The sequence below is a fragment of the Myodes glareolus genome, chromosome 1 (assembly GCF_982192425.1).
Source record: "Myodes glareolus chromosome 1, mMyoGla1.1, whole genome shotgun sequence".
In the NCBI taxonomy this organism is placed as follows: Eukaryota; Metazoa; Chordata; class Mammalia; order Rodentia; family Cricetidae; genus Myodes; species Myodes glareolus.
Window position 1 is genome coordinate 56,193,280 of NC_142026.1, and position 22,885 is coordinate 56,216,164.

Sequence of the window (22,885 nt, forward strand, 5' to 3'; positions counted from 1 at the left end):
TTGCCTCAAAATACATTAAAAGAGAATCTCAGACGTTATGCACTGCCAGGATAGAATAGGATCCTCTAGGATGCAGGATACACATTCAACCCGATACTTTTTCAAACAAAAACTTTGAATTCTGTTTGTGTGTGTGCATATGTGTGGGAGCATGCATGGAAGAGGATGGCAGGCAGAAGCCAGTTCTCTCCATCCGTGGCGTAGGTTCCAGGGATGTAACTCACGACTTCAGGCTTGACAGCAAGGGCTTTAACCTGAGTCATCTCACCGTCCCCCAAATGTATTCATATTCATTTAACACTGTATATGTTGGAGACAAAAACAGAGGGTCATAATATTCATTGTTGCTTATTTCTTGTGAAGTGTGGCATTGGAAACCTGTCCATTTGAAATTGCATTGGAAAAGCATCAGCTCACAAGGTAGGTTTGTGTTTAAGGTGCACTGTGCACTGACAGACTAGGGACGCAGAGAGACATGTTTATTCAAACATAGCAATCGAGAATGGAGTTAGTTTATAGATAGACTGCAAAACTCTTGTAATATCTTCATGCTGGAAGCCCCCCCCCCCAAACCAGTTTGATATTAGTGGACTTTAACTCATTACCTGGCTTGGTTGTGGAACTAGAGACCAGAGGATTTGTGCAGAGACTTCCGCTTTGAGCACTCACGCAGCAAAGCTTCACACAGCCTTCAGTCTAGAGACAACAGTCTGCGGAATGATGACACAAAGCGCTAAGAACAGCGGGCGGCTTGCGTCTGGATGCTGTGCAGCTGCTGCCCATCCCCCATCGCCTCATGCTCTTTGTTTTTAATTAAAACGTGACATGGGTATGTTTCGTGGGATCTTATGTGTCTTTTAAAATGACCATAGCGTATCTGTACAAAGGCTCCTGAGTGACCTTACAAACCTAGTATGGTGACACACATCTATAATCACAACACTTGGGAAGGGCCGGCAAGAGGATTAGGAGTTCAAGAACACCCTGAGTTATATGACATAGTGAGTTGGAAGCCAGCCTGGGGTATATGTCATCCTGTCTGAAGCAAGCATGTGGGAGCAGGAGAAGGGATCTCTAAAGGCCTGAGAGAAAAAAAAAATAAGACGCAGCCAGGTGGGCTGGCCAGTGTCCAGCCTGGGCGTATATGCAAGCTGATGTGTGTTTTCATGTGCAAAGACTGACCGTTATCTTCCCCTGCAAACCCTGCCTTCCCCTCTGTAAACCCCTTGAGGCACACGAGTGTCCTGGTGCCACCCCTGAGGACCTCCATCTGTCAGGTTCCACCCAAGAACACTCTAACTGTCATAAGGGCTGCACCCAGCACATGCCATACAGAGTAAAAAGCCCAAGCTCTGGGCTTGAAATCCCACCAATCTCTACCTGGAAAGTTCCTTCCCAAGAAATCCTGCTAACACTGCTTGCTGTGTCTGCTTTGATGACAGGAGCTTAGAATTTATCTCTGGGCTTTCTGGTGACTGGGATTCAGTTTACAAAGATAGAGTTTTAAAACAATACTTATTTAATAAGATATTAAAGCTACACCTCCACACATCCATAATCAAGATTGTACCTTTGGCTGCAGCTAACTTCTTTCTTTTTAAGATTTATTTATTTATTATGTATACAATGTCCTGTATGCCACCAGTTCTCAATACAGATGGCTGTGAGCACCATGTGGCTGCTGGGAACTGAACTCAGGACCTCTGGAAGAGCAGCGAGTGCTCTTAACCTCTGAGCCATCTCTCCAGCCCCCGCAGCTATCTTCTTAAATGTGAGACAAAGAAATGAACTTTCTGGTCACCTTTCCTGTCTTCTCTCCTCACCACCTGTCCCACCTTCTAACAAACGAGGGCCTCCAGGCACAACTCCCTTCCCGAGTTCTCTACCTTTGGGTAGCATCCATAATAAATAAGGATGCACACTTATTTCAGCCCTGCCCACGCCTCAACATTTCAAACTGACTCAAGCAGCTGAGTTGACTCCTAACGCATGTACAAACCATTTGCTTCTGCTGGTTTCTGCCACCCATCATAATGGATTCCAAATCTAGACGCTGCCTCTTCAGCCATCCCTTCCCTCTGCCTGCTCTGTCTACCCATCTCTCCTTGCCTACTTGCTAAGTGTCCCCTTTCTGGCTCCACTATGTGGGCAACTTTCTAATTATTAAGACCCTATTCTCCCTCTGCTGGAACCAACCTTCCTGTTTCCTTGCCTCGTCTCCCTCGGAGTTGCCTGCTAAGCCCCACAGTTTCCTTACAACCATCTCAATGGGCCTCTGCCACTTATCCCTCTAATTTCTCAGCTCCACCCTGGAAGTCTCACAGCTTCTCTGTGCCCTCCTGGGCTTCTTTGTCTCTCAGCTCCCGCTTGGAGCTTATAGAAACTCCCTCCGGTGGAGTTCATTTGTGGCTCTTCCTCCACGGACTCAGATAGTAACGCCTCCGTCTGTCACTATAAACAGCTCGGCCTCTGTACGGTCTGATGGCCAAAATTGGCGCACTCGATTTTCAACGGTGACTTCTGCCACCGCGCAAACAAATGACCCGAAAATCTATCTCAATTTCCTGTTTTCTTCCAATCTACACCTGCCTGGGGTTGATCTTCCATATAGATGTTTATTGTCCAAGAGACCCCCACCTCTAACTAACAGCCCGTCCTAACAGGGTAAGGAAATTGCTCTATATCTGGCTGTCAAAGGCTGATTCGGTCCTGTACAAACTCCCTTATCCATCTCTCCTTCACCAGGGCTTACCCTTTCTGTTTTCTGTATGACCAAAATGAAGATTACTGTAAACTTAGCCAGAAACTTCAAGAGGTTACCAATATACATTCTGCAAATACCATGGGACAGACCTGGGCCATCCTAATTGCACACCAACTACTGAATAACACTGCCTGGTCGCTTTGGAGAACGCTGGTTTTGGGTCCCTCTGGGGTCAGAGTCCTGACCATCATCCATAGCCTCACCCATTGGGCTACTAGACGCTGTTACCTTGTCTCCAACTGCTCCCAACCAAATATCATGACCGCCTCTGATTCCCTTTGATATTGCAGACTGTTTTAACTCCTCGGGGGCACACTTTATGGGCACACTGATACCTCAGACTGTAATCATACTTTGACTCTGCACTGCCACCCAGACCTTATGTCTGAACGTCCTCAGTACCTCTATCCGCTGTGGCACTAAGACTTCCTACTGTCTACCTGCTGGGTGGTCTGGCCCTTGTACCATGGTGTTTCTTTTTCCAACATTAGGAGTGGTACTTGGTGAAGATCAGCATCCCCATCACAGGGTTTACGGTGGTACGGCATGACAAATAGTGCAGATCCCACTCTTTCTTGAAATCCTGGCTATAACCACTGGCATCGCCACTGGAGCTGTGAGACTGACTACTTCCCTAGCGATCTACCATCAGCTTTCATGTAAGTTCATCCAGGATGGCCAACAGGTGGCTCAGAGCATCCCTACCTTCTAGGGCCAAACAGACTCACTGGCCGCCATAGTGCTACAAACCCAACAAGGATGAGATTTCCTAACAGCAGAGACAGGTGGCCTTTATCTCTTCCTCGGGGAGGAATGCTGCCTCTGTGTTAACCAACTGGATACAGCAAAAGACCAGATCCAATAAGTTCAGATGGATCTCCAAAACCATAAAAGCTCGATGCCTTTGGCTAGTGGATTATTGACAGTCCAATATGGACTGGATACTATCCTTCTTAACCCCTAGTCTCTTCGTTTCCTTTTTTTTTTTCTTTTTTGAGACAGGGTTTCTCTGTGTAGCCCTAACTGTCCTGGAACTTGCTCTGTAGACCAGGCTGGGCTCAAACTCACAGAGATCCACCTGTCTCTGCTTCCTGAATGCTGGGATTAATGGTGTGTGCCTCCACAACCCGGTTCTCTCCTCTTGATGTTTTTCTGTTGGCTTAGGGGCTGCACATGAATCTGTTGATATTTTAATTATCATCCGCCGCCCTAAAGTCCCTCACTCAGTTCCCTGCCAGCCTTTTACTGGCAGCCTGGCAGGGCTTCTGGTTCTGCTGCTCGGGTTCTGCAGTGGCCACCATGTGCCACAATGTGTCTGTTTATCAATAAGACTCAGATGTCAAAGGCTGGGGTGAAAACCTGCTAGCTCAGAGAGGCTGAGTAGCAACTAGCTGACCTTGGTTTTTGGTCAGATGCACCACAGAGACAGGTCTCTTGTCCCAGAACCGAGAGGAAGCTCAAACTCAAGTTCCCACCTTTTCCTTCCTGTGTCTCTTCTCCATCCACGATGCTGACTTCTCTATGACTGATTCTGGTCAGCTAGTCGCTGGCTCAAGGCATCAAGTTATTGGGCAGTCTCAGGAGTATCAGGGTGTGATCAAAATATCCCACAATACCTCCTTTTCTTAATCCTACTAGTTCATCCCTACCTTATAGACTTCTTGTCTAGATTTCTTCAACAACAGATCCAAAAGATTTTTAACCAGACTTTTAATCAATTGCTATTATAGGATTACCAGCCCCAACTAAGAAGGCAGAGGCCTGCGCCTCCCAATTATACCTTGATGGTGAAGGTCAAGTGTGGCCAAAGGACTTTGATGCCCCCATTTAACAGGAAGTAGTCTAATGATATCATCCCTTCTCAACCCTTCAGTGTGCTGGAGACAGCAAAGCACAGCCCCGCCTTGATGCACTGTTCCTGAGATGCAGGAAGCAATTCCCTCCAGACAACCCAGTGGCAGTTAAATGAGCATGTTACTTGAGGACCAAGGAGAAAACACCTACATGCCCCAGGACCACTTCCATGGCGTCTGCATACACATTTGGCAAAGTTACAGTGGATTCTGGTTATAGCAATTCTACCAGTGTGCTTGTTCTTCACGTTCTTTTTCTCCTTCCACACCAGTGACTTCTGAAAATATGGATGTGCTGGACAATACTGAGTCTTCCTGATCTGATAGAGCGGGCAGGCATTGAAGCTGTAAAGCAGGTTATGGGGTAAACCTGACTGATGAAAAAATTGGGGAAATTTGGGGAAAAAATGCAGAAATTGTTCTTTGCCTGATTATGAAACTTGGCAAAAGAATTATACTGAAACAGGAAGGAACTTGGCTATGATAAGGTTTCTGAAGAACCTGGGGCTTTAGGGTTGACTGCCTATGGCCTTATAAATTAAAAGTGGAATTGTGAGGAACAACAATGGGAAAGGTATGGCAATGGAGTAAAACCCACTGAACCATGCTTCTGTAAACTGCGGGTACTTAGCCTCTGTGATGAAATCCTCAAAAGTTGTTTTATGATTAACTCAGCTAAGAATTAAGAATACAGTGCGCTGGCATGGGCTTGGGAACTGGGAAAATGTCATAATGAATGATGATGTTCTGATTTCAAGGGATCTTTGTATTTTTTGTGAACTGCTTTGCCCAGGTAATGATTAACCTGTGATAAGAAAAAAAAATCAATTTCCTTGTGTAAAATTTACAATAAAAGACTAAGGTTTGAAGCTCAGGGTCAGAGAGAGAGAGAAACCTCCCCTGCAGCTGATGGCCTGTCAGCTGACATCAGAATCCTGTGGTCGTGTACTTGCTCTGCCTTTCAGACATCCCAGATTCGAGACCCTCTTTTCTGCTCAGGCTGGTCCCTGGCATTAGTGAGAATGTAAGCCCCTCGAGGCCCATGAGTGGTTAGGCCCTGCCCCTGAGAACCTCCAGCCATCTGGTTCCACCCACACAGCTGGTGTGGGAGGATTGTCTGTATTCTGTCAATCATATTTTAATAAAACGCTGATTGGCCAGGCAGGCAGTATAGGCAGGAAAGCCAGACAGGAAGTAGATGTGATGCAATGAGAACAGGAGAATTCTGGGAAGCAGGAAGGTCCCTCAGCCACTCCTGCGCAGACCACTGAAGAGGCAGCATGTAACTTGCCCAGCTGAGAAAGGTACGGAGCCATTATGGCTAACATAGATGAGAATAATGGGTTAATATAAGTTATAAGAGTTAACAAGAAGCCTGACCTAATGGGCCAATCAGTTTATAACCTTATGGTGTCCCGTCTGTGATTTTCTTTGGGGTTTGCCAGCTGGGGGGTACCAGGCGGGACAGAAACCCCAACAAGCTGGCCCCCTCATGTTACACACAGCACTCTAACATCCCTAACAGCTGGACCCAGCCCCTGCACTAGAGTGAAAATCCCAAGATCAGGATGTGAAATCCCATCAATTCCTGAGCTTGCTGCAAGTTCTGGCCTTGAAATCCCACCAATTCCCAGGTGCTGGGGAGATAGGTCAGCTGGTACAGTGCTTGCCATTCAAGCATAGGACCCGAGTTCCATGCCTGAAACCATGTGAAAAAAAACAGGTGCAGAGGTGCAAGCTTGTAACCCTGGTGGTTGGGAGGTGGAGACATGTAGGGTTCACTGACCAGGCAGCCTAGCTACTTGCTAAACTCCAATCTGTTGAGACCCTTCTTCATAAAACAAGCTAGCTTCTGAGAACTGAGGTTGTTCTCTGGAATATACCACATGCACACATGCACACTCTCTCTCACACACACACTTCAACATTTGAATATGAGCAATATGATACAAGCTGTATTTTTTCTATCCACCTCCAATTTCAACTATCTTGTAGATTTTCCTGTGTTGATGGAAGGGAATGCTGAATGTGCCTCTTTCTCTATCTAGTACATTTCAAATAATTAACGTGGTTAAAGGCAGCCCAAGTTTATTACATTACTATATTAAGACTCGGGCTATGACTAGAAGCCTTTGTCCACATGTCTATTCCCATTTTCCACCATGGTACAGCTAGAGCTACCTTCTCACATGACATCTGGGGGGGTCAGTGAATCACTGTTTTGCCTGCTCGCCTGTGTATGCAACCTCATGAATGCCTGGCGCCTGCAGAAGCCAGAGGAGAGCACTGGACCCTCTGAGCTGCAGTTAGAGCCTGTTGTGAGTCACCAAGTGGGTGCTGAGAACGAAACCTGAGTCCTCTGCAAGCCTTTCAACCACTGAACCAACCGTCCCTCGAGTCCAGAATCCTGTCATTTGAAGCTCTGTCATACTGGGGGTATTTGTAGTTATCTTTCTTCTGAGTAAAATAATCTCATGCTATGAAAGTTCAGAATTATTTGGTAGTATCTAGCAAAGCTGACCGAATCCTAAGACACAGCCATTCCGTTCCATGAATATACACAGAAAAGTGCATATGTGTACATTTTTATTATGAACCTGATCAGTAAACAAAGTAGAAGCCCACTGATAGCAGAACGAGTACAAATGATATGCTTATATAATGGAATTCTATACAGAAGAAAAGATGACCTTCTGCCGCATGCACTCATGACTGGACTCAGAGACAATGAGTGGATGGAGCTGAGTGAAAATCCATTTTATATCAAGGTTTATAATGTGTAAAACCCAATTACAATGTTACAAGTTGAACTGTGGTTAACATTGAGGAGGTAACAATTTTTACTTCATACAGACAAACTGCATTTGGACAGTAGTCTATTACTGATTTACAAGAAATGCATGTCTTTCATGAGATGGGAAATAAGCAAATGTGAATGGTTACAGCAGTTCATCAGAGGTCAGTTTAGTCTGCTGAACCCAGGAATACAACAATGAAGCCTTTATTTTCCATTTTTGGTAATTTAATTTACCCAGTGGTATTTCTATGTGTGACAGGTTAACAAGCAGCAAACATAAGGAATCGAACTTGAAGCACTCAGTACCAAAAATTCTGCAGGCTTGGTGGTGCACACCTTTAATCCCAGCACTCGGGAGGCAGAGGCAGGTGGCCCGCTGAGCCTGGTCTACGTTCTGGCCAGCCAACGCTACATTATGAGACTCTGTCTCAAAAACCTAAAAAACAAATAAAATAAAATAAAAAATAAAATAAAATCACAGCACTCACTGAATATTCTCTGCCCTGTGAGTTTTCTGGTGGGCAATGAGGTTTGACTTACAACTGAAGAATTTCCCACACGCCTTACACTCGTAGGGTTTTTCTCTGGTGTGGGTTTTCTGATGGCGAATGAGGTTGGATTTCCTACTGAAGGCCTTTCCACACTGGGAGCAGCCGTTGGACTTCTCTCCTGTGTGTATTCTGTAGTGCACAGTGAGGATCGCCTTCTGGCGGAAGGACTTCCCACAGTCACTGCAGATGTAGGGCTTCTCCCCGGTGTGGATTCTCTGATGGAGGGTGAGAGTTGTCTTCTGGCAGAAGGACTTGCCGCAGTCGGTGCAGATGTACGGCTTCTCTCCGGTGTGCGTCCTCTGGTGGACAGTGAGGGTTGTCTTCTGGATGAAGGCCTTCCCACACTCTGTGCACTGGTAGGGCTTCTCCCCTGTGTGAGTTCTCTGGTGGTCGACGAGGTAGGACTTCTTTCTAAAGGCACTGCCGCACTGAGCGCACTCGTAGGCCTTCTCGCCCGTGTGTGTTTTGTGGTGTCTGGTGAGGGTTGCCTTCTGGCGGAAGGACTTCCCACAGTCCATACAGAGATAGGGTTTCCCCTCTATATGTGTCTTTTCATGAAGCGTCAGGGCTGTCTTCTGCCGGAAGGCTTTCCCACACTGGCTGCAAATATAGGGCTTCTCTCCCGTGTGGATGCGCTGGTGCTCGATGAGGTAGGACTTCCTCCTAAAGCTGTTCCCACAGTAAGGACACTGGAAGGGCTTCTCCATTTGAGATCTGGGGTGCATAATAAAAACGGACTTTCTGCAAAAGAATTTCCCGTATTTGTTGTACACAGAGGATTTCTTTTCCAGAAGATTATGTGGATGAATATCAAGGTCTGGCTTTTCTACGAAAGGCATTTCGTCTCTACTGTAGTTGAGGCTTGCATCTCCTCTGTGAGCTCTGTTATTTGGAAACACCATTCCTCTCGTAAAGAAGGAACTGTCACAGTCATTACATCCAAAAGGCTGCTCTGGAAGCTGGGTGTTCTGCTGCTGAGCCGGCTGTCTGGAACTCAGGGCCCTTTCCGCTGGTTTGTGGAGAGAGGCTGCAGGGTGAGCTTTCTCACGCCTGCAATTTGGGATTGATTTCTCCCATCCACCGTCACCCAACTTCTCTCTTACAGGGTTTATGTCTCTATTAATGAATTCTGAAATATTTTTCAAAACTTTCCCATCAGGTTTACATTCAAATAGTGTTTTGGAAATAATATGGTTCTTGTCTAGTGTAAGTGTTTTTCCATAAATACTATTTCTCTCCTTAATTAGTTTCTTGTGGTTGATGATTACAATGGATTTAGAATGCTTGTCTTGGCAGTCTTTGAACTTCACCAAAACATCTTCATCTTCTAGAAGACAATATAATTAATTAGCAATACTTTAAGTCTCTAGATGTACATATAAAAGCAGTGGATATACAATACATGTGTATATATACATAAAATATATATAATAAATCTTTTTGTTTTTGAGACAAGGTCTCATGTAGATGCTGATCTTGAACTTGACATGTAGTCAAAGGTGGGTGACTTTGATTTCTGATTCTTTTCTACACACACACGGACACACACAACGCATACATGGAAAGTGCTAAGATTAAAGACGTGTCACTACAAGAGTGAAGACAGTCCCTTCGTGAACAAACACATCAGGACACCAACGCAATACTGATGGAATGAGAGTCTCCTAACTGGGCATGGTGGCATCTGCCTCTAAGTAAGGAGATGTGGGTGATTCTAGTCTTCATTCTAGGTTCTGTTACAAGGGGTAAACTCCCTGTCTCCCTTGATCTGGAAGCATTTTTTCTTAGATAACTCTGTCTTAGGGTCACCACTGCTGTGATGAAACACCATGCCTGAAGCAACCTGGGTTGGAGAGGGGTTGTTTGGCTCACACTTCCACAGCACTGTTATCACCAAAGGAAGTCAGGACAGGAACTCACACAGGACAGGAACCTGGAGGCAGGAGCTGATGCGGAGGCCATGGCAGAGTGCTGCTTACTGGCTTGCTCAGCCTGCTTTCTTATAGTACCTAGGATCACCAGTCCAGGGATGGCACCGCCCACCACGGGCTGGGCCTGCTCCCATCAGTCCCTAATTAAGAAGACGCCTTACAGGCTGTGTACAGCCCAATCTTACGGAGATATTTTCTTAATTGCAGCTCCCTCCTCGCTGGTGACTCTAGTTTGTGTCAAGTCGACATTACACTACCCAGCAGTCTCAAACTCGCTATGTAGCCAAAGATGACCTTGAAGTTAGTTTTTAGAATTATACTTATTTACTTTTGTGTGCACATGCACCTGAGTGCATATTTACACATGGAAATCAGGGGACAATTTGTGGGAACTGGTTCTCTCCTTCCACCATGGAGCCCTTGGGAGATGAATTCAGGTCCTCAGGCTTGGCAGCCCCTGCACGACCTCGCCCACCCCCTCCTTTCCACTGCTTCCTCCTTTACCATCCTCTGTCTTGTCTTCAACTCCCGCGACTCCACTACTATGTCCCACTTCGATTCTCTGCCTTTTCATACCGCTATTCATCCATGCTAGAACCCCCTCTCCACTCCAGCTGCTACAGGTGACTTCAGGCTCCCTAACCCTGTGGGGAACACTAAAGAACTCAGGATCACTAACACAATTGTTTGTGCTGAGAAGAAGCAGCTCTTCAGAAACAGTTTTCAAAGCGATGGGTCCTAGAGAAGACGGCCACATCTGGCTCCTAGGATTCCACGGTGAAAGGAACCGCAGTGGAAAAGCACTGGTCTGGCATATGTGAGTACCCTGGGTTCCCTCCCTAGCACTTGACAGACGCTTTCCACGTAACAGAGCAGATACCTGTCATCCAGGAAGGATGGGTACAGTACTGCACTGTACTGGTTCCTGCCATCATCTTCAGAGCGAAAGCTGTGAGGTCACTGTGTTGTATCTCCTGTGTGTTTACGCTTGCCAGTGTTTGCATTATCCTCACACACATGAACATGCATGCGCGCGTGCGCGCACACACGCACGCACGCACGCACACACACACACACCCCAAAGGAAATGAAAACACTAGCTTGAAAATATAAATAAAATGTTTTTACTTCAAAAGTGCATTTTAGGGGCTGGAGAGATGGCTCAGTGGTTAAGAGCATTGCCCGCTCTTCCAAGGATTCTGAGTTCAATTCCCGCAACCACATGGTGGCTCACAACCATCTGTAATGAGGTCTGGTGCCCTCTTCTGGCCTTCAGGCATACATGTAGACAGAATATTGTATACATAATAAATAAATAAATATTTTTTTGAAAAAAGTGCATTTTATGGGGATGGGGTAGGCGTGCACGTTTGTGTGGGTGTGAGTGAGCACATGTGTGTATGTGTGTCTGTGTGTAGGCCAGAGGTTGAAACTGCTGTCTTTCTGAGTTGCTTTCTATCTCATTTTATAAGACAAACAAAAACCAGAAAAGACTTAAACATCAAAAACCATGTATGAATCTTTCAACTATAAAGCTGGAAAGAAGAAAATGGTCTAGAATAGATAAAACTAATTCTAGTAAAATTCAAAACTTAGTGGGAGGAAATGCTCAAGAGACTTGATGGGAATGACTGAGTTAATAGAAATACTCTTTATCTTGGCTGGGGCTTGGAATACACGGTCTACACATCTGTCAGATGAAGAGCTATGCGGTGGTCCTCTATTCTGTTCTATGTCCATCACACCTACAAGCTGACAATGAATTCTTGGTAAGATAGCAGGAGTCAGTATTTCTCCCTTCCTCATTTCCTCCCTCCCTCCCTCCCTCTCTCCCTCCCTCCCTCCCTCTATCCATCCTTCCTTTCTTTTTAATGGCTCTTTGAGACACGGTTTCTCTATGTGGCCCTGGCTGTCCTGGAGCTCTCTCTGTAAACTTTGTAGACCAGGCTGGCCTCAAACTCACAGAGATCCGCCTGGCCCTGCCTCCCGAGTGAAGGGTTAAAGGCGAGTGTCACCCCCGCCCGGCAGGGTTTCAGTTCTGGAGTCTGACACAACGCGGATGTAGCGCACGCCACTGAACCAGGTGCTTGAGTCGCTAACCACGGCAAACTGCACCTTACTGCAGTTCCCGACATTCAAAGCCGTCAGACGCTGAGATCAGCGCCTAGAGGATGTGTTGTCTGGGCTTTGGCAGTTGTGCGACCACTCCCACTGGACCCATTTTCCTGTGAAGCATCAGAGACCACACCCAGCTCCTTGAATGTCTTAGGTGCGCCAGCACCGAGCTATGTCTTCACCCATCCCACACAAGTTTTCTGTCTACGACTCACCTAGACAGCTCTGATTTGGAAAAACTCTCTCTGCCCATAGCTCTTCTCCTTGTTCCAACTTGCGGATCATATCAGGCTTTGTTATGTGAAATCCTGATAATGAAGAAAATGAAAGGAAGGAAGGAAGGAAGGCATGGAGGGAGGGAGGGCAAAAAGAAAAGTGAGACTTGATCTAAACTGCTGGGACTCTAAACTACTAAGAAAAACACAACCTCAGGGTGGTACATGGGGTATAAATTAATGTCCTACCAGTTAATAATCATATATTCTGGGACTGGAGAGATGGCTCAGCAGATAAAAATACTGGCTGCTCTTCCAGAGGACCCAGGTTCAATTTCCAGCACCCACGTGGCAGCTCACAACCTTCCTTAATTCCAGTTCCAAGGGATTGGATGTCTGGCCTCTGCAGGCATCAAGCACACACATGGTTCACATATACACATCCAGGCAAAACACTCATATACACTAAATACACACTCATATACATTAAATAAACACTCATACACATTAAATAAGTCTTTAAAAATTGTATATCGGGCTAGGCGTGGTGGTGCATACCTTTAATCCCAGCAGAGGCAGAAGGATCTTTGTGAGTTCAAGGCTAGCCTGGTCTATGTAGCATCGAGAGACCCTGTCTCAAAAACAAAATAGTCTATTTTGCTATCTAAAAGAGTCACTCTGGCAGAGGAAATGTTTGTTAGTGATGTGCTTGCTGCTCAAGCGTGAGGGCCTGATTTTGGAATTCCTGAAAGGACATGAGAGACACTTACCCACAGAGACGAAGTGGCAATAGTTCTCCAACATCACATCCCTGTAAAGGGCCTTCTGGGCAGGGTCCAGGTGCTGCCACTCCTCCTGGGTGAAGTCCACAGTCACATCCTTGAAGGACACGGGTCCCTGTAAGGGCACACTGTAGCAGTTCATCCTGAAGTTACTGGAAATGGGGTAGAATTAAATGCTGGGGGCTAGTCTGGGAATGATCACTGGGTGAATTAGTTTTTAAAAATTCTATCTTTTAAAAAGATTTGTTTATTTTGAGGTAGTTTTTTATGCTGATTTTATGTGTAGAAGTATTTACCTGGATATAGCATGTGCATCACACAGTTGCAGTGTCTGAGGAGGCCAGAAGAGGGTGTTAGGTCCCCTGGAACCGGAGTTACAGACTGTTGTGAACCTCTACATGAGTGCTGGGAACTGAATCAAGCCCTCCGCAAGAGCAGCAAGTGATCCTTCTTGAAGGAAGGAGGTTTGAGACTAATCTCTCTATGTAGCTCCAACTGTCTTAGAATTCACTGTGTAGACCAGGCTGGCCCTGCCTCTGCCTCTGAGTGCTGTCAGACATTTAATGTGTGTCAGACACACATTAAAGGTGTGTGTCACCAACCTGACATCAGCAACCAGTACTCTTAATCCCTGGACGACCTCTCCAGCCCCTTAATTGTGCTGTTTGTGCGCTCTCTCTCTCTCTCTCTCTCTCTCTCTCTCTCTCTCTCTCTCTCTCTCTCTCTCTCACACACACACACACACACACACACACAAACACACTCTCTCAGACACACACACACACTCTGTCTCTCACACACACTCTCACACACAGACACACATCTACACACACACAAACACACTTTCTAAAAATACATTCAGTAATAATATTGACTTTTATCTCGTGTTAAAAATACAAATAATCTTAGACCAGCCAGTTTTGTCCCAAATGCAGCTGGTTTACTGGTGGACCGACAGATAAAACCCTGATTCTGCTCATGAGAAGTTACGAGAGAAGCATATGAGAAACGTCCACCCAACAGGCGTCAAACACATGAAGAGGGGAAATTTACACAGAAAAATGCGTCACAGAACAAAGAAAATGTCATGTTGCAGTTTGAAGCTTCATTGAGCACATACAATTCTGTACTTAAGATTAAGTCTGTATTATAGGAATAAAAGGCACTAGGTTTTAAAAACTCATGGGACGTCTCTAATCTCAGCACTTGGAAGGCAGAAGCAGGTAGATCTCTGTGAGTTCAAAATCAGCCTGGTCTACAGAGTGAGCTACAAGACAAGCCAGCCAAATTTACACAATCAGACTGTCTCAAAAAAACAAAAGTTAAATAAATAAAAATTCACAGGAAAAAGAAGACCACTTAGTCAGTTAAAAATCAGCAAAAGGGACAGCATGCTAGGAAAGAGTTTGAGATGAAAAAAGCAAAGGCTACAGGAAGGCAGCCGTGAGTGCAGTAGGAGTGATACTGAACCACTTTCCTTGGAAGCACTGACCTTAAAAACGAGAGACAGCTCAGCGGTCAAGAATACTTGCTGCTTTTTCAGAGGAACTGGGTTTGGTTCCCAGCACTCACATTAGGAAGTTCCCAGCTGCCGTTAAATGCAGTTCCAGGCACTCCAGTACCTTCCCCTGCCCTCCCAGAGCATATACGGTGCACACACATGACTCACACACGCACACACACACAAATTAAAATAACCAAATTTAGAAATAGACTCAACAGAGCACTGTGGCACATTTAACCCCAGCAAACCAGGAAACAGGAAATAACAAGCTGGATCACAGGTTATAAAGGAACTGATGAGCATGGAATGGATAGGTGCTGATTGCTATGGGGTCGTTTGTTTCTGAGACAGGGTCTCACGTATTCCAGGTGAGCCTCAGACCTGTTATGTAGCTGAGGATGAACTACAGATCCTCCTCTCTCCACCTTTAGAATGTTAAGACTGTAGACCTGTGCCACCATGCCCAGGTGATGTGGTGCTAGGGACTGAGCCCGGAGCTCCATGCCCAGGTGATGTGGTGCTGTGGACTGAGCCCGGAGCTCCATGCCCAGGTGATGTGGTGCTGTGGACTGAGCCCGGAGCTCCATGCACACTAAGCAAACACTGCTGACTGAGCTACACTCCCAGTCCTTGCATGTTGAACACATGGTTCTGATGTTCTGTCCAGACAGACGTCTAGCATGGACAGAGGGGTCTGATAGTCACAGAATCTGTGAATCCAAAGTGATTCTGATTGTGTATACAGAAAAAGAGGATGCAAAAAAGTGAGCCAATTAAAACGGGGAAAACCAACACTTTAAAGGTTGGGAGATGAGGAATATTATGAAAGAAGATAGGAAACAGGACAAGGACAAGGTCCTGCCTTTGACTCCAGGACAAACGACTTCAAGAATGACTAGCAACACATTTTCTTCTCCTGAAAGCGAATGCAAAATTTTAGAAGACAGATAAAAGATACTAATAAACCTGTAATAGTACTAACTACTGACCAGGCGGTGGTGGTGCACACCTTTAATCCCAGCACTCGAAAGGCAGAGGCAGGTGGATCTCTGTGAGACTGAGGCCAGCCTGCGCTACAGAGCGAGTACCAGGACAGGCTCTAAAACCCTGTGTCAAAGAAACAAACAAACAAACAAACAAACAAACAAACAAAAAGTGTCGAATACTGAACAGGTTTCTCCTGGCAGGTCACAGTTGGTAGACATTTTGGACAGACAAGAATCAGAAAATTAGAGAGGAGGAACTAGAGAGATGGCTCAGTAGTTAAGAGCACTTATTGTTCTTACAGAGGACCTGGGTTCAGTTTCCAGCATCCACATGGAGGCTAATATCTGTTTCTAACTCCAGTTCCAAAGGATGGACACCTTCTTCTGACCTTCAAGGGCACCAGGCACACACATGGTACACACACAAACACCCAAACAAAACATTTCTTTAGAAATCTAAGCTGAGCGATGGTGGTGCATGCCTTTAACCTCAGCACTTGGGGAGACAGAGGCAGGTGAGACTCTGTGAGTTCAAGGCCAGCCTGGTCTACAGAATGAGTTCCAGGACAGTCAGCACTAAAATCTTAAAATCGTTGTCTTTTACAAGCCTCACTTTGGAACCCACCACGAATCAGGATTCTCTTACCTGTCTCCCTCGTGCCGGGATCACGTGCACCACCGTGGCCAGCTTTGTAACCTCTGTTTTCTGTACCACTTCATATTCAAACGTCTACCCTGAAACCCTCACATACAGGACATCTTCCCATAAACTAACCATGTGATCTAACAATTTTACCCCCTACCCATGCCTGCTTCTTGGGCACTCACAACTTAGATCTCAAGTCAGTGTCAAGATAAAATGGATTCATTCAAGTACAATAATCTATTTCTCTCTAAATCAAGACATTTTCATTACAGCAGTACTGCCGTAAGGAGGTGGACAAAGGGACAGTGAGCAATATAACGAGCCAGTCTGTAAACAATGGCCATACACAGAAGGTATACCTAGGGAAGGCTCAGTTCATCTGACTGGAATCGGGGAGGCAGGTGAGCCATCTAAAGGAGACTATTCGAGAAAGCACCCCCTTCAGCACTATAGACGGTGTCACACATCTCTCCAGCCTAGACCGTAACTAGAAACCCTGGCCCTAACTGAAAAAATGTTTTATGGCAGCAAATCCTAACATCCAGGCAGCAGAAAAGACATTGCTAAGCAAATGTTCCTATTTCCCAAAAGAAAAGAAAGAAAATATCTCACCTTAGGCATGGCTTTGAGATTCGTGAGAGATGAACCTCGTCGTCTGGGCTCCTCTTTCGGAAAAGGAAAGAGTCCTATGAAGGCAAAGATGGAGTTAGGTGAGGAGCCAGGAAAAAGGCATGCTCAAATTAGATCTCCTGGAATAACTCCATTAGATCCGCATACATTCCCAGTGTTTCTGCACATGCCTTCTCTGAGTGCACTTCCAAAACCCAGGACAAAGGTCTGTGTAGGAGTAAACAAGTCCTGCATTCTCTCCCAAACCAGAAACCTTGTCTTGCTGAGCTAGGAAGGATTCTGTGGAAGCTGCTGTAGCTTGCAAATGCAACGTTCTGTTCTGCACTCATCAATTTCCCAGGGCACACAGGTTTGCTGACCAGGTCTGGGGATGTGACTCCGAGCACAGCACTTGACAGTACAAGCAAGACTCTGACTACTGTGCTCAGCACTGCCCAAATCACAGCTTCTTCACGTCCTGTCCATCGACCTGTGCCATCACCAGCAGTACATAACATTACCTTCCCAAGCACTGATGGATCCAGGTGAGAAGTCCCGAATCTTTATCAGATCTGTACTGCCATCTAAAGGGATCTATTTCTTACTGTGATCAGCTTTCTTTACTACGTTGACCATTTCCCGTGTTGTAATGATGTCTGGCTTGTTATACCTCTGCCACGGGTATTTCCTAATTGGTTGGCTCCATCTTCTGATTTTTTTTCCCTCGTGTTCTATCACTGAACTATATTCTCAGATCCTATTTTCTGCTTAAGATGCAAATCGTTTTGAGAGTCAAATAACTTTTATTAGTTTCGTGTCTTTGGCTTTCATTGTGAAAATCTCCTCCTGTAAACTGTTTAGCTGTGTTTCATATTGTATAATCGATGTCTCCTTAACTAATAGTAAATGCCATCTTTTTTTTTCTAATTTTCAAAACGGGGTTACTCTGTGCAGCCTTAGCTGTCCTGGAACTCACTCTGTGGACCAGGCCTGCCCCTGTCTCCCAAGTGCTGGGATTAAAGGTCTGCACCACCACTGCCTGGCAAGTAAATGCCACCTTCATCACATATTATACTTCTTCACATGTTTCAAAAGATCTGGTCATGTTGTGTGATCTTTTACTCTTCTGACTTTTGGGGGGGCTCACCACCCAGCTCCCGAATAAATCTTACACGGAGGCTTATTCTTAGTTATGAATGCCCGGCCTTAGCGTGGCTTGTTTCTTTGAAGCGTGTTTGGAGGTTCTAGCAGGGGAGACAGCTACTCGTGTACGCTTGACCAAAGACCGGTCCTCCTCTTCTACCGAGTGTGCAGCTCCAGGAGGGACCACATGGAGTGGTGAGGGAGGAAGGGGACACCCGCTAGCCAGCCAGATCAGCTGAATCAATCCTGGCGATCAATGGGGTGACAGATGTCACAGCCAGATCGCCCTCACATCCAGCTTGGCTTGTTTCTTGCCAGCTTTTCTTAACTAATTACCTTTTGCTTCTGCTTTTACCTTTCTCTTACTTTTGTATATCTTATTTTCACTCTTACTCCGTGGCTGGCCAGGTGGCTGGCTCCTGACATCCTCCTCTCCTTGTTTTCTTCTGCTCCTGATTCTCCATGTTTATTTATTCTCTCTGCTGGCCAGCCCCGCCTATCCTTGCTCCTGCCTCGCTATGGCTGTTCATCTCTTTGTTAGGACCATCATGTGTTTTAAACAAGCACAGTAGCACAGCTTCACAGAGTTAAACAAATACAGCGTAAAAAAAAGTCACACACCTGAAAATAATATTCCCCAACATGGTCATGTATTATATTTCCCCACAGACAGAAAATATCTGGATTTTCTATTCCCATTTTATCTCCTTATTGATTTCATTGTATCGTACCATTTCAGAAGCATAGTTAGGGGCTGGAGAATGGCTCAGTGGTTAAGAGCACTCGCTGCTCTTGCAGAGGCCTCAGGCTCAGTTTCCAGCACCCACATGGTAGCTCATAGACACTGGTAACTCTAGCTCCAGTGGGGATAACCTCTTAAGACCGCCATGGGCATCAGGCATACACGGTGCAATACATTCATGCAGGCAAAACACTCATGTACATGAAAACAAATCTTTAAAAAGCATAGTTATATAAATAAACATGACTTATTACTAATACTTAATTCTAGAAGTAAATGCTGCACAACACGTTTTAGTAGTATAGGTAGGGACACAAAAAAGAAATTGGCCACCATTGCCAGTTTGCAGGCTCCCATTGGGCTAAGTCTGGAGTGCTGACTGCTCCAGTGGAATTCTGGTTGCCAGAGTTACTTTCATCACTAGGATGAGGCTGGTCTTAGAAGTAAAAGTGTGCTAACTATTTTTATAGTTTTCAGGAGCAGAAGAATCCACTTACACAAATATGTGGAAAGTGGTGGCTACGAGCAGAAAGTGCTACCCCTCCTGCAGGCTCCCAAGCAACACCATTCATTTTAACATCGTGCTGGGCTTCGCCACTGGGGATTATGAAAATCTTACCTATTCCTTTCCAACATGAATGTCATATTTGCTAAGCTCCTACTTAGAAATTCGTGAGGCAGGCTTGCTGGCTACTAATCTGATAATTGAATAGTACGTAACTTCCAGGCTTGGTGGTGCACACATCACCTGGAAGCCCAACAGCTGGAATACATAAGAAATCTCTGTCTTTTAAAAAATATTACACATGTGGTCATACAGCATACCTCAATCATTGAAAATATTAAGGGTACTACAAACATAAAACCATGAGAAACAACAGAAGAATACACACATGCGCTTAGTGCTAGCCTTTCAAACATCCTTCAGAAACCCACCAAACTACAGCTTCGCATGTCATTCATGACCACAGAACGTGGTACAATTCCAGGCAAAGTCACTCACAATCACGTTCACAGATAATTTTCAATTATCCTGTCTCAAGTACGAGTCACACCTAATCTAAAAATAGAGGCAAGGCGCAGTAACCCTAAGCAAGTCTCCATCATCCATGTTTCACACATCCAAGGAGACCGCACTCGTTTCCCCACCAAAAAAAAAAGGGGGGGGGGGCGAGACAAACCCCAACATGCGCCCCACATCCTCACAGGCAACGCTCGTGCTGCCCAAGGTTCTGCTCCCAGCCACTGAGCTTCCTTGCACTTAGAAACGCAAAGTACCCCTGCGCCCTCCGGTGACCAGCAGTCATCCTCAGGGTCACGCCCACGGACCACGCCCGAGGCCCTGTGCTGTGGCTCAGAGTGTCCAGGTCCCGCTTCCTTACCCCCCAAATTACCAGGCCCAGCTCGGCCTCCCGGTCTCCTCCCCGGCCTCCCCATCTGGATTCGCTCTCTCTGTCGCTCTCGGGATCCGGAGCATCCACTGCGGTCCTCAGCTTCTTCAGTCGCCCCAGTAGCCAGCAGCCTCACTTCCCGGCCGCGGCTCAGTCGTCTGCGCCTGCGCACGCATCCCGGGGGTTCGCACTCCCAGGAGCCTCTGGGGCAGCCCGTTAGATGCTCGGCGCCTGTCTCTCTCCCTGCTTCTGAACCGATGTCCTCTTGGCTGGGACTGAAAAGCTCGGCTTCAGGATCCCCTTCCTCTGTCGTGGTCATCTTTTTTCTCTTTCTTTTTCCCTGTGTGCTGAGTTGAGCTGACCCCGGGTCCGAGTGGAAGTGGTTCTTCCGAGTTCCTGGAACTTGGGACCCAGTGTGGGACTTTGGGACCCCGTGGCTGTCAGATGCTCGTGGGAATGCGTGGCTGCCTCGGTGTGTGGTGTGCCTAGTGATTAGGTGATTAGGTGACTGTGATTAGGTGATTAATCTGTGATTAGGTGACTGAATGGGACCGGGCTCTTTGTGATAATGCCATACTGTGACCACTTGATCTTGTGACAGCGCTATGCCTTGATCAGTTTGGGCCCAGTGTAGCCCCCATCCCCATTCTTAGTATAGCAGAATTTCATTTGACAGTTCTAAGCTGAAAATTATGGACAGGAGGTCCTCTTGAGACTGTGGAAGAGACTGCAAGGTGTGGCCCCTGTTGCATTCTCATTTCGGTCTGTACTCATTGTCTCCCCCACCGGTAATACACAGAAAACATCCAGTGTTACTGGGGGGCGGTAGGAGTGCAGGGCAGGGATGCCAGCGAGAAGTGGTTTCTTGGAATGTGTACACTGGGACTTCTGTCACTGCCACTCTCATTTCATCAGGTAGCCACACTGCGCAGAATGCAGTGAAATGGTTATTAAAAGGGAAGTTGATATTTGGAACCTAGAATGAAGGTTCAGACTTAAATACCACAGCCTTGTGTTCAGTATGGAGCTCTTAGAATGGGGATTTCCCCCAAGGTAAAGTGTAAGGGAAGATGGAGTCTTGAGGTTTCAAGAATAGGATTCCAATGGCCATTTTAGAAGTCCTGTGGTATTTATTAATAATTTTCCAATGATTTAATCCAATATGGTGTATTGATTGGTCATTCAACGGAAAAAGGCAATGATAAAACTACATTGATTCTCTCTTTTAGATGAAACAATATTCAATCTGAAAGGAATTTTTAATCCCAATTGTATGTTTTTTTGGAAGGAAAATCTTACTATCAGAAATGTGTTATTATATTGATGAAGTATTATTTCTTAAAAATATACAAGACTTCGTAGCCTAATTTAATTTGTTTTTAGTACTGTACTCTGTCATATTTCCAACCTATTCCCTCTAAGTGTTCATAATAGATTCCTTTTCCAATTCTTTAGAGAAAAAATGCTTTAAATGTTTATAGGTTTTACTATGTTTTTTTTGAAGGGGTGTAATTAATAATCTCACTGAGGAAAATATTCCATATACAAATTGACCTACGTATTTATATTTTTAGCGTTATAAATGTCATTAAGCACCGAAGTGCCTGCTGCACAAGCATGAGGACCTTAGTTCATCCTAACACCCACATAGGAAACCTGGTATGGGATGGTACAGGCTTGCAATTTCAGTGCTGATGAGGCAGACAGGAATATCTTTGGGATTCACAAGTTAGGGAGCCTAGCTGAGTCAGCAAGCCCCAGACTTCATGAAGGTGAACAGCTCCAGACATGGGACACTCAAGGATGTCAGCCAGCAGGCATACACAGATGTAAGCACACACACACACACACACACACACACACACACACACTCAGAGAGAGAAAGAGAGAGAGACAGAGACAGAGACAGAGAGAGAAACAGAGAGAGACAGAGAGAGAGAGAGAAACAGAGACAGTGTGTGTGTGAGAGAGAGAGAAACAGAGAGAGAGAGAAACAGAGAGAGAGAGAGAGAGAGAGAGAGAGAGAGAGAGAAACAGAAAGAGAGAGAGAGACTTGTTTTAAAATAGGTCTTGCTATGTAGCTCTGAATGACCTGGAATTCACTTGTAGACTAGCTAGGCTGACCTTGAACTTGCAGGGATATGCCTGCCCCTGCCTCCCAGGCCATAGGATTAAAGGCGTGCGCCACCATTCCTGGCACATTTTTAAGAGGCAAAAAAAAAATTTTTTTTGGAGATGGGGTCTCACTGTGTAGTCCTGGCTGACTGATGATGATCTGCCTGCCTCTGACTCTGGAGTGCTGGGATTAAGGGGAAGTGCCACCAAACCCGGCAGAAATATTCATTATCAATGATTTGATAATGCCATTTTTTTGTTTCCCCAACCTCCAAAATTCATGTGAATTACTTAAACGATACCTCATTAATTCTCAGTTGTAACTGGTTTTATTATATTTCAGCGCATGTCGGGAGAAAAGGGGAGCACTAATGACATTCAAATGAACCTTTTCAATATTTACATCTTTGGAAATTATGTGTCAATTATTCATAATTACTAGGAGAACAGGCAGACAGTTATGTGAAGCAGTACCCAGTTATATGTTTTTAAATATTGTTTCAAAGATTAAATGACATCCACAAAATAATATTAATCTCCTCAAACCAAATTTCTTAGGTGATATCATTGTATCAGCAGCGTTGTTGGTGCGGGAGAGATGGCTCAGCGGTTAAGGGCACTGGCTGCTCTTCCAGAGGACTCGATTCCCAGCACCCACACGGCAGCTCACAGCTGTCTGTAACTCCAGTTCCAAGGACTCTGATACCTGCTTTGGTCTCTGCAGGCACCAGAAACACAAGT

General features: G+C 45.6%; 1 protein-coding gene across 7 annotated transcripts; it reads right to left on the reverse strand.

The window, feature by feature from the left end:
* Nucleotides 1-7,186: 7,186 nt before the first annotated feature.
* Nucleotides 7,187-20,203, reverse strand: Znf382 (zinc finger protein 382). 7 transcript variants are annotated; one of them, XM_048438843.3, is made up of 5 exons: nucleotides 20,021-20,203; nucleotides 16,757-16,830; nucleotides 12,997-13,123; nucleotides 12,227-12,319; nucleotides 7,187-9,289 (listed from the first exon to the last, which is right to left on the reverse strand). In XM_048438843.3, exons 1-5 carry the CDS (start codon nucleotides 20,073-20,075, stop codon nucleotides 7,899-7,901), a joined length of 1,740 nt encoding a protein of 579 aa, XP_048294800.2. In that variant the 5' UTR covers nucleotides 20,076-20,203; the 3' UTR covers nucleotides 7,187-7,898. The 7 variants fall into 7 exon arrangements, with proteins under 7 accessions (XP_048294800.2, XP_085547942.2, XP_048294806.2 ...); XM_085691816.2 differs by having other exon boundaries at nucleotides 20,033-20,202; XM_048438849.3 differs by having other exon boundaries at nucleotides 7,187-9,292; nucleotides 20,033-20,202.
* Nucleotides 20,204-22,885: the final 2,682 nt, after the last annotated feature.

What these genes read in the sequence shown, in the direction of transcription:
- Znf382 (XM_085691703.2), bottom strand. Translation starts at nt 20,075, where the DNA reads ATGGGGAGGCCGGGGAGGAGACCGGGAGGCCGAGCTGGGCCTGGTAAT. An exon ending in TTGCCACTTCGTCTCTGTGG is followed by an intron (nt 12,320 to 12,996) that starts GTAAGTGTCTCT and finishes CTTCATTATCAG; the next exon opens with GATTTCACATAACAAAGCCT. An exon ending in TCCAAATCAGAGCTGTCTAG is followed by an intron (nt 9,293 to 12,226) that starts GTGAGTCGTAGA and finishes ATTGTCTTCTAG; the next exon opens with AAGATGAAGATGTTTTGGTG.